The sequence below is a fragment of the Gobio gobio genome, assembly GCF_949357685.1.
Source record: "Gobio gobio genome assembly, chromosome: 17".
Lineage (NCBI taxonomy): Eukaryota > Metazoa > Chordata > Actinopteri > Cypriniformes > Gobionidae > Gobio > Gobio gobio.
Genome location: NC_137110.1, coordinates 35481659 through 35493777, shown reverse-complemented (window position 1 = coordinate 35493777; position 12119 = coordinate 35481659). Strand labels below are relative to the sequence as shown.

Here is a 12119-nt window from a genome sequence, read left to right as displayed (position 1 = left end):
CCATTTATTATCCTAAATTAGATGCACCTGTTTGAGGTCTTTAGCTGCATAAAGACACCTGTCCACCCCATACAATCAGTAAGAATCCAACTACTAACATGGCCAAGACCAAAGAGCTGTCCAAAGACACTAGAGACAAAATTGTACACCTCCACAAGGCTGGAAAGGGCTACGGGGAAATTGCCAAGCAGCTTGGTGAAAAAATGTCCACTGTTGGAGCAATCATTAGAAAATGGAAGAAGCTAAACATGACTGTCAATCACCCTCGGGCTGGGGCTCCATGCAAGATCTCACCTCGTGGGGTCTCAATGATCCTAAGAAAGGTGATAAATCAGCCCAGAACTACACGGGAGGAGCTGGTCAATGACCTGAAAAGAGCTGGTACCACTGTTTCCAAGGTTACTGTTGGTAATACACTAAGACGTCATGGTTTGAAATCATGCATGGCACGGAAGGTTCCCCTGCTTAAACCAGCACATGTCCAGGCCCGTCTTAAGTTTGCCAATGACCGTTTGGATGATCCAGAGGAGTCATGGGAGAAAGTCATGTGATCAGATGAGACCAAAATAGAACTTTTTGGTCATAATTCCACTAAACGTGTTTGGAGGAAGAAGAATGATGAGTACCATCCCAAGAACACCATCCCTACTGTGAAGCATGGGGGTGGTCGCATCATGCTTTGGGGGTGTTTTTCTGCACATGGGACAGGGCGACTGCACTGTATTAAGGAGAGGATGACCGGGGCCATGTATTGCGAGATTTTGGGGAACAACCTCCTTCCCTCAGTTAGAGCATTGAAGATGGGTCGAGGCTGGGTCTTCCAACATGACAATGACCCGAAGCACACAGCCAGGATGACCAAGGAGCCTCCAGACCTAAACCCAATAGAGAATCTTTGGAGGGAGCTCAAACTCCGTGTTTCTCAGTGACAGGCCAGAAACCTGACTGATCTAGAGAAGATCTGTGTGGAGGAGTGGGCCAAAATCCCTCCTGCAGTGTGTGCAAACCTGGTGAAACTACAGGAAACGTTTGACCTCTGTAATTGCAAAGGCTACTGTACCAAATATTAACATTGATTTTCTTAGGTGTTCAAATACTTATTTGCAGCTGTATCATACAAATAAATAGTTAAAAAATCATACATTGTGATTTCTGGATATTTTTTTTTTAGATTATGTCTCTCACAGTGGACATGCACCTACGATGACAATTTCAGACCCCTCCATGATTTCTAAGTGGAAGAACTTGCAAAATAGCAGGGTGTTCAAATACTTATTTTCCTCACTGTATATACGGTCATGTGGAAATGTTAGGACACCCTTTTGAATTCCATTGTTTTCTGAGTGATGATAATCCAAATGTTTCTGTATCAGGTCATAATAAAAAAACATCATGTCCTTGGCAGGTCTTAAATTTGGTCTTGGCAGGTCAACAACACATGACATATCACACCGTGTCATTATTTGTTTAGCAAAAATAAAGCCAAAATCGAAAAGCCATGGGTGACCCTTACTTTTAACAGGAATTAAGAGGGTAAGTAATGGTCAGGCACTGCTAATCAAATGCCCAGCAATTGTGATCATCTCTATAAAAGCGGAAGTTTTGGCAGTTTGCTGGTCTGGAGCATTCAGGTGTGTGTTAACACAATGCCAAGGAGGAAAGACATCAGCAATGATCTTAGAGAATGATCTTGTTGCTGCCATCAATCTGAGAAGGGTTACAAGGCTATTTCCGAACAATTTGAAGTCCATCATTCTACAGTGAGGAAGATTATTTGCAAGTGGAAGGCATTCAAAACAGACACCAATCTTCCCATGAGTGGACGTCCCAGCAAATTCACCCCAGGATCAGACCTGAAAAATTGCAGACAACCCAAGAACTTCACCTCAGACTCTACAGGCCTCAGTTAACATGTTAAATGTTAAAGTTCATGACAGTACAATTAGAAAAAGATGGGTCATGTATATGGCATTTTTAGAAGGGTTGCCAGGAGAAAGCCTCTTCTCTCTAAAAAAACATGGCAGCACGGCTTAGGTTTGCCAAGTTGCATCTGAACAAACAATAAGACTTCAAGAACAATGTCCTTTGGACAGACGAGCCCAAAGTGGAGATGTTTGGCCATAATGCACAGCACCACGTTTGGTGAAAACCAAAAAGTCTCATACCAAAAGTCAAGCATGCTGGTTGAGGGGTGATCATTTTGGGCTTGTTTTGTAGCCACAGGACCCAGGCATCTCACAGTCATTGAGTCGACCATGATCTCCTCTATTTACCAAAGTATTCTAGAGTCAAATGTGAGACCATCTGTCCGACAGCTAAAGCTGGGCCAAAATTGTGTCATTAGTGTCTATGTTTCAGAATTTAATTTTACTCTGTGCCTATAGGGGTGGGCCGGGGATGGCAGGGGTATGTGACAATGTATGTATCTGGATATTTGACGTGGGAGAGGGCTTCGATTACATCTCTTTTTTTTTACATGTGTTTGCATCCCTGATATATACACAGCAAATTTCAGGAGTTGAAAAATCATGAGTTAGACAAAAAAGTGTGAATGAGTTAAATTTGTTGAGTTATTTTTTTAATTTTGACTACCGTGTGTGTTATTGGATACTCCCTGGCTGTGTTGTATTTTGGCGTTCATTCATTGGTGTCCAGGAGCGTGTTTTAACACTAAATCTGGAGTTACATTTTGAGAAGTGCGTCACGACACGACCCTGGTTCTTCAGCACAAATAATGGACTTTCGGCTTCGTTGTGACTGAGGTAGGTAAAAGTGTATATATACAACAACAAAAAAACTATTTCAACATGTTCTATATTTTCTGACAAACACGTTTTGTCATAGCTGTTACGTTATATACTGTGTACTAACGTCAACGACCATGGCAACGTATGAACGTAGCCGATAACTTGTTTCAAAATTTGAATTGCCTATTTGCGCTGACTTTTTGTCGATGTAAACCAGCTAACCGTCTTTCCATTTGCTTTGCAGAGAAACCGGATAGAATGGCTTCAGCCAAGTGCAAGCAAAACTCAAGTAGGCAGGCTATCTGACGTTTCACATGGGGTTTATTATCAGCGCCATTCCCATGCACACATGGGGTAACGTTAGTTTGCAACACTTTATGGCGTTACTGAACGGAAAAATAAACGATAAAGAGCAACAGAAATATATAAAGCATACATGCAGCTCACAGCTCGTGCTCCATCAAAGGACTGCACTCAGCGAGTGAGTAAAATAAGTGCCTTCCCCCTTAAAGGAGCAGCACCGAATTGTACTTGTTACACATTCACTGTGTTTCTGAAAATTAGTGTTTTGCCGTCAAATTGAAGTGGCGACTCAGCTCAAGAAACCTGTTCAGCTTCCACACTAACTTTAATGCCGACGAGGTAACGTAATTCACTCTGTTAGCTGCCTATATGTTTTGCTGTTAGATTTTACAGTATGACAGCAATTGTTTTCAAAGTGTGTCCATGCAATGAATTTCTGAACCAAATGTATGAATTTGCTCAAATAAAGGCAGTAAATCAAGAGTATGGTGTTCAGTGTAGTCATTTCCACATAACACATATTGTGTTAAATAAATGTTAACTCTAAGAAGTGTTAAATAAAATGTGTTTCAAGTGTTAATTTTTAACACTGGTAAGGAGTTTATATTATAATTAACTACATTTCAGAGTTACAGTTACTCTCCGTAGGATTAGTATTTTAACTCCATAAAGAGTTAAATTTTAACTCTGCGCTGGAGTTTATTTGATGGTCACGCATGTACACTCGGATTGAGTTGATTTTAACTAACAGGGAGTTTATTCCAAAAACCAGAATTTGCTGTGTATAAATAAATTTGTTGACCCATAAAAAAAAAATGTTGACCCATACAATGTATTGTTTGCTATTGCCACAAATATACCTGTGCAACTTGTGATGTACCTGTGCAACTTATGGCAATAGCAAACAAAACATTGTATGGGTCAACATTTTTTTTCCCTTTATGCCAAAATCATTAGGATATTAGGTAAAGATCATGTTACATGAAGATATTTTGTAAATTTCCAACCTTAAATATATATAAAAAAGGTCTGCAATTTCTGCAGGTACACTTCAACTGTGAGAGACGAAATCTAAAACAAAAATCCAGAAAATCACATTGTATGATTTTTCAATAATTAATTTGCATTTAATTGCATGACATAAGTATTTGATCACCTACCAACCAGTCAGAATTACGGCTCTCACAGACCTGTTAGTTTTTCTTTAAGAAGCCCTCCTGTTCTCCACTCATTACCTGTATTAACTGCACCTGTTTAAACTCGTTACCTGTATAAAAGACACCTGTCCACACACTTAATCAAACCAACCTTTCCACATTGGCCAAAACCAGAGAGCTGTGTAAGGACATCAGGGATAAAATTGTAGACCTGCACAAGGCTGGGATGGGCTACAGGACAATAGGCAAGCAGCTTGGTGAGAAGGCAACAACTGTTAGCACAATTATTAGAAAATGGAAGCTCAAGATGACGGTCAATCTCCCTCGGTCTGGGGCAACATGCACGATCTCACCTTGTGGGGCATCAATGATCATTAGGAAGGTGAGGGATCAGCCCAGAACTACACGGCAGGACCTGGTCAATGACCTGAAGACAGCTGGGACCACAGTCTCAAAGAAAACCATTACTAACACACTACGCCGTCATGGATTAAAATCCTGCAGCGCACACAAGGTCCCCCTGCTCAAGCCAGTGCATGTCCAGGCCCGTCTGAAGATTGCCAATGACCATCTGGATGATCCACAGGAGGAATGGGAGAAGGTCATGTGGTCTGATGAAACAAAAATAGAGCTTTTTGGTCTAAACTCCACTCACCGTGTTTGAAGGAAGAAGAAGGATGAGTACAACCCCAAGAACACCATCCCAACCGTGAAACATGGAGGTGGAAACATCATTCTTTGGGGCTGCTTTTCTGCAAAGGGGACAGGACAACTGCACCGTATTGAGGGGAGGATGGATGGGGCCATGTATCTTGGCCAACAACCTCCTTCCCTCAGTAAGAGCATTGAAGATGGGTCGTGGCTGGGTCTTCCAGCATGACAACGACCCGAAACACACAGCCAGGGCAACTAATGAGTGGCTCCGTAAGAAGCATCTCAAGGTCCTGAAGTGGCCTAGCCAGTCTCCAGACCTGAACCCAATAAAACATCTTTGGAGGGAGCTGAAAGTCTGTATTGCCCAGCGACAGCCCCGAAACCTGAAGGATCTGGAGAAGGTCTGTATGGAGGAGTGGGCCAAAATCCTTGCTGCAGTGTGTGCAAACCTGGTCAAGAACTACAGGAAACGTATGATCTCTGTAATTGCAAACAAAGGTTTCTGGTTCCAAATATTAAGTTCTGCTTTTCTGATGTATCAAATACTTATGTCATGCAATAAAAATGCGAATTAATTACTTAAAAATCATACAATGTGATTTTCTGGATTTTTGGATTCCGTAACTCACAGTTGAAGAGTACCTATGATAAAAATTACAGACCTCTACATGCTTTGTAAGTGGGCAAACCTGCAAAATCAGCAGTGTATCAAATACTTGTTCTCCCCACAGTATATATACATACACACACCCATAATAAAATAAATTAAAAGGGTACAAAATCAAGGAGAGAACATTATATTAAGAAGCTTTTTATTGAAAAGAGACATTACAGTATAAGACTCTGCATCAGGTATAATATTTCAACACAGTACTGTACAGCTGACACAAACTCAATATAATAACAACAATAATTAGAAATACAACACCGATAATTCGAATCAGAATGATAGTTGTGATGCCAATGGACTGAATAAAGGAACAAATGCAAAACCCAAGCAGTGTGAGAGAGCTCCTCGGCTTTCAGATTAGCATATTCATAAATAATTAAACGGGTCTCTTGGGTTTGAACGTAACACGGAGACTGTTGATGAAATGAGGTAACGAACACAAACGAAAACAAAATAAACAAACACTACGGGTTTCTCCATTTTTACATCTATTTACATAAAGCGACGACTGGTGAGTGGAAACTGAAATAAAAACGAGGATATGTTCAAGCAAATTGGAACGTACTGATAAAGCCCCCGTCTGTCTGCATTATTTGCTCACAAGGGGTGGCGTGATCCTTTGGTTGCCGTCACGGTATTGGTTGGATTTTTGTCTTTTTTGCTCATTCATGCTTGCTTTATTCAGTTACAGCAAGACAGATGATCAAAAAAGAAGTTTTGCTCAGAGTGATGGATTACAAAAGAAGGAGAGAGGAGGACTGACAAAAAAAAGAAAAAAAAGAAGAAACATTCACAAGTTGTTCATAAGGGTTTTTCATATTAAAATGGCAGACTCTTTAGTGTCACCTGTCAGGGTACAGTCATTTTATGAAGACGAAGACATTTACACAAGGAAGAGAACATTTACATCCGTTCATGCAAAAAGATCAAAAACAAAAACTCCACAGAAAGGATTCAAAATGGACATTATATTGTGGGTTCTTCACGACAAGTGATCTGTGTTCTGTAGTGCATTTAGTCATAAATAATGGTTATTGTGGTAAAGCCTCTAAAGGCCTGCTACGTTATATACAAGGCGAAAACTGCACCCTTTGAGCTGAAAATCAACATACCTCAACATTTCTCTCATAGTGTATATGTCCTTCACTTGAGCTTTTCAACTCTCACGGTTTTCCAAACTATCTACGTTTCTCCACATATTCCCAAAACGTCTATCAACTAGCTTGAAGACTTTCCAGAAAGTTTGTATCGCGGGATATCAATTCTACAACACAGAGCCTCTCACATCTCCAACCCCAAGCCAAGTACCTTCACATTTCTACAACCTAGCGAAGAGTAAAATCAATGGAAGCTGAAATTAAATGATCAAAGCCCATTAAATCATATTATTGAGCAAGTCAATATCAAACCCTGCATGGGATCTTCTGTAATGATATACGCCCTGAGACAGAGTCTTACATCGGCTTTACATCTCTCAATAACAATGGCAGCTCAGACCGATGGGGGGACGTCCAAGAACGCGGTGCAAAATTATTACTCGTGTGTCTACCTGGCTGAATTTTGGCTTTGTATTGCTTTAATACTCCTCAACACACAATAAAGGAAGAAGATAAAGCCAAGGAGGAAAACTAAGCTATGAAGAATGATTCAGGGAGCAGAAAGAGTGAATTCGACTCAAACAGGCACACTTTCAGACACCTAAACCTGCACTGAAACAAGAAAAGGGGCCGGTCAAAATATAATAATGTCAGGGCGAGTGTTTTCTTCAAATACGTTCTATATAGTATACTACTTAGAGAAAAAATAGAATGAGAGAGAGAAGGAAGAAGTATGTACAGATTGGGACTGAAGACCCAGACAGCCCTTCTCTTCATCGAGATACATGAGGTTTAGGACTCTGCAGTGTAAAGCGTGTGAACAGCAACAGACAGAGATGACCTGAGAGAGGCACGTCACTGTACGAAAGCAACGGCCACCATAAGCAGATTTTATTACAAAACGGTCCTGCATTTTCGTGATATTCCGTGCTGAGATTACTTTCATAAAAACGAGGAAAAGAGTAGCGGTGGATTTTTTTTTGACGATGAACACACAAGGTCAGACTGAGCTTCAGCCCTGCACTTCTGAATCAGTAATATCGTTCATCTGCACACTTCACTCCAAGCCGAAGTAAAGAATGAGCCGAGAAATGGGCAATATATAAGGCTAGTTTGACGTGTTGAAAGATTAAAAATTGGCTAAATAAAAGCTGGTGAAAGTAAAAAATGTAATTCCCTTTTACTTCGGAGAAACATAAATCTTAAAACACTTCTTTTAAGAATCTTCCGTTGGTCCAGTAATGAGCACTAAGACAAATGCTACTCAACAATGTAAAAAAAAGGGTTTTAAAAGACTTCAAACATATGACTCGATATTTGGGTGCTTTCCATAAATGTCATTACATCCTTTCACATTCCTTTAAAGTGAAGAAGAAAAAAAAAACACATAATGGACATACTGACTGAAAAAGAGTCTGATTAGATGCAAAGAAAGACAGAACAGACAGAAAAACCAGTGTCAAAGTGGTGAGATGAAAGTCCAGACACGCATTGGTGACCAAGTGAAGTTCTCTGGGAATCCTGAAGATTCGGCATAAAAGTATCCCATCATTTTCTGTCTTGCTTTGTCATCTATTGGACTCCACAGAAAAGAGGCAGATAAGATCACCAGGTCATCGGTTACCAAATACATACACTCTATTCTCCCATCATGCACTTGGTAGCTTCAACTGGCGCAGTCAGAAAAGCAGAATCCAGGGTTGTTTTTTTTTATTTTTGTTCCACGATGCAGCGAGACATTGGACGTGGGGCACTCTCCCAAAAAAAATAGATGACACACGACTGGCCAAGACCTTGCCATGACGGAGGGATTGTAGAGTCAGGGTGCTGATCGTTTCACAAGAGGCAAGGGGAGGCTGTGAGTGCAAACACACTAGCTCTTCTCATGCTTCATCATCATCAAGTGTTGGGGTCATTCTCTTGAGTCTGGTATAGTTTCATGATTCTGATGCAGTGGTGGAGCTGTACATATGAAGGTGTGTATAGGGAGGGAGGAGGAGTGCTGACCAGAATGCATGTTCATGAGTATGCGAGTGTTTTTCCGTGTTTTATTTCTCATATAACTGCACTGTTCATGCTGCTGCAGCTGTTATTGCGATTATTGTTCCTGCGCGACAGGTTGGGCGTGGCCATGAGCGGGTAACGCTCGTCGGGACAGCCGTACTGAAGGAGGATGTCCATACACTCCTGACTGTTAGCTTGCCGTGCGTACGCCAATGCTGTATTTCCGTGAGCATCCCGTGCCATGATGTCCACGCCGTACTACAGAGAGACAGATGAAGAGAGTTAGCAAGAGAACACGTAATTATTCCAATCCTTATGCCAGAAAATTAACTCTAAAGAGAAATAAAATCCATAAAATGCTTTGTTATTATTAATATTATTTTGATATTTTAATAAGGTCCCTGTATTAACACTGAGCAAAGAGAAGAATGGAGTAGTACAAATTATATTTTTAGACCATTACGATAAGAAAAAGGCAGCAAAAAATTAATAATAATAAAAAAAAGTTAATGTCGACATGAAACGGAAGTTGCGATAGTATTTTCTTCTCTACTGTGACGTATATCCGACAGAAACTGCTTCTCGAACAAGATAAAAATGAGGTTTATAAAAAAACTGCAATATTCCATTAAAAAAAAGAATTGTGAATTTTGATATTATGGTGACTCTAAAGGTCACAGAGATTTTATTGCAAAAATATTGATTATATTTTAAATGAAAATAATATTAAAATTTATGTATGACCCCAAATGATTAACATTGGTCTGATTAGGACGATATTGGCAAAATCAATGTCTTGATTCGTTCCAATTCAAACGGAATAATCAGTAAAAAACAAACGAACAAAAAAAGAACATCTAATCTGTTTTTCAAAAACCCTTATCGTTTATTCATCATTTCCATCTGCATATTAATGCTTGATGTCTTCACTTGAAACATGTAAAACTCTTGATTAGAGCTTGGAGCACTTTAAGAGGCTTACTCTCAGAGGTTTATTTATGCATGATATCTTGACTCCTCACATTCAAACACACACACAAAACAGATGGTAACATTTTATAACAAGTATAGTGTAATAAAGTATTTACAAATAATTTGCAAAGAGTTAATTAATCATTTATAAACTGTAGTTAATACATTAATAGACTATATACAAATAGTGAGTTCTTCATTCATTGTCAGTGTAATTAAAGTGTTATTATTAAATTAGCTCATATGTAAAGAATTAATGCTTTGTTAACAACTTATTAACATTAAATAGTTTTCACTTTAGATTAGATCATGGAAAATGGGAAAATTGCATTTTTCCACACACCGAGAAACATGCAATTAGAACAAAGCATTGGTCTAATTGCATGTTTCTCAGTGTGTGGTCAACTTTTGCTATTTAGTTGCTTTTTTTTGTTCTACGCACCAGAGAACAGACTGGATATTCCTCCTTTTTTGAGCGCATACAATATCCTTTTTGTTTAATATGAATTACATACAAATACTCATAAGATCGCGTTTTAAAAATACATTAGGGGTAGGTTTAGGGGAAAGAATATACATTTTGTACAGTATAAAATGTACAAACTGTATATGGAAAGTCTCTATAAAACATGGAAACTGTGTGTCTGTGTGTCTTTAATGTATTTGTAAACATTTTAAGGAACATTGAATATGAATGCAATTAATGTCCAATAAAGGTTGGTTTAAAGCACTTAATGTCATTTTCCAATTTCCATGACCTAATCTAAAGTGAGAACTATTTACTGTTAAGTTATTAAAGCATTAATCTAACTCTTTACATACAAGCTAATTAAACAATAATAATTTGTTAATTACAGTAACAATGAATGAAGAGCTCTCTACTTGTATATAGTCTATTAATGTATTAACTACAGTTTATAAACTATTAATGAACTATAAACGAATAGCTTGCAAATGATTTGCAAGTACTTTATTACACTATACTTATTATAAGTGTAAAGTAGTATGAGTGTTACCAAGAGATGACATTTTTTCAGAATTAATCAAAACATAGGAAAATAAACACTGACCTCTATAAGAAAACGTACAATAATTATTTAATTATGAAACACTTTATGGACTTAATTCCATCATTCAAAAAAAAAACGAATCGATGAAAGTATTGAAAGTATTGCTGAAATTGTTCAAAAGACCAGTTGGCAGACTGTTGGTGTGAAAAGACCATTCAATTGTGATCCGTTGAGCTTTTTTATGTCACGTTTAGTGTGAAAATGTCTTTACTCCAAAACAAATCCTTCCAGTAGTTCGCAGTGATAAACGAGTGTGTTCTGTAGCTCTTACCCATATGAGCAGTTGCGTGATCACAACATTCCCCTTGCGGCAGGCCAGGTGCAGGGCTGTCCGGCCATCACCTTCCCCGCAGGTTTCGTTGACCTCATCTCTGGAGCCGTGGGCCAGCAGTATGACCACGAAGCGCAGGTCTTCCTCCGCTGTGGCCCGCAGTAGCTGCTGTCCCAGAGACAGCTCTGTGCACGTCAGTGATGCCAAAAACAACTTCTGCTCGTATTTGGCCCTGATCCAGCGCTCACGTTCCTCTCTGAAACAGCACACACACAAAATCTAGATTTAGGCTCAAGATTCAATTTAACACGGGGCCGTCAACGCACGGTTCGCACCGGTGGCATGTTTTGTTCTGGCTCTCATTCTAAATGACATTTAAAATTTGATGGGATTCGTGTACTGATTTTCGATTTCATTTCTAGCACAGCGCCAAACATTTACTAGCACTTACATCTCCATTACACACAGCAGCATCTAGACGTTAATACACAAGAAAAATATTATTATAGGTACAGGAACAACACCACCATGTTTTGAATGGTTGCTGTGTGTGTATGTGTGTGTGAACGTATGTGCGTCACTCCAGAAACACTGTAAGAGTGCACAGGTTCAATCAAAACAGAGAAAGCAACCAATGCACTGAAGTGGCCAAATGAAGTGGCATAAAAGTCTAAAGGCCTAAATATATACGTCAAACAAAAATCAAAGAATGAACAGGTGTGATGTCGGGTGACGAAGTTCTGAAGTTTAAAACCACTTTCCAAAGCGAACTTTCCAGAAACGTTCACACTGACTGGTAAACACCTTTGAACTACCATTGGTCAGTGGGGATTATGTAATAGGTAGGTGTTCTCTGAGGCTTCACCTTCTTTGATATGGAATTTCTGGTTAATTTCTTTTGTTCAGATAGTCAATGTCGTAATTAAAACATGAACACACAGGAGAGCTGTTTTAAAGAAATTGAAGCTGTACTTCTAAATGGAAGCGACACTGAAAGTTTTTATTTTTTTACTTTTTTAACTCTTTCCCCACCAGCGATTTTGAAAAAATGGCCAGCAAGCGTCAGCATTCTTGATCTTTTCACAAAAGTTTCATGGCCCCCAGAATATTTTGTTGTATGAATATCTGAACATGCTTTTAAACAAAAAAAGAAAAAGTATTTTTGTCAAAGACT

At 39.1% G+C, this 12119-nt stretch overlaps 1 protein-coding gene across 7 annotated transcripts in view; it reads right to left on the bottom strand.

Annotated features, from left to right (window-relative positions):
• Positions 1-5657: 5657 nt before the first annotated feature.
• The window catches only part of agap1 (ArfGAP with GTPase domain, ankyrin repeat and PH domain 1), a 234948-nt gene continuing 228486 nt past the window's right edge, over positions 5658-12119 (bottom strand). For 4 of the 7 annotated variants that reach the window (XM_079841021.1, XM_079841022.1, XM_079841019.1 and 1 more), the window contains 2 exons: positions 10946-11201; positions 5658-8890 (listed from right to left, as the gene is read on the bottom strand). In XM_079841021.1, the coding sequence (XP_079697147.1) occupies positions 8684-8890; positions 10946-11201 (463 nt within the window). In that variant the 3' untranslated portion in view covers positions 5658-8683. The remainder of the gene's footprint in view (positions 8891-10945; positions 11202-12119) is intronic. The other 3 variants (XM_079841020.1, XM_079841016.1, XM_079841017.1) reach the window with 1 other exon arrangement.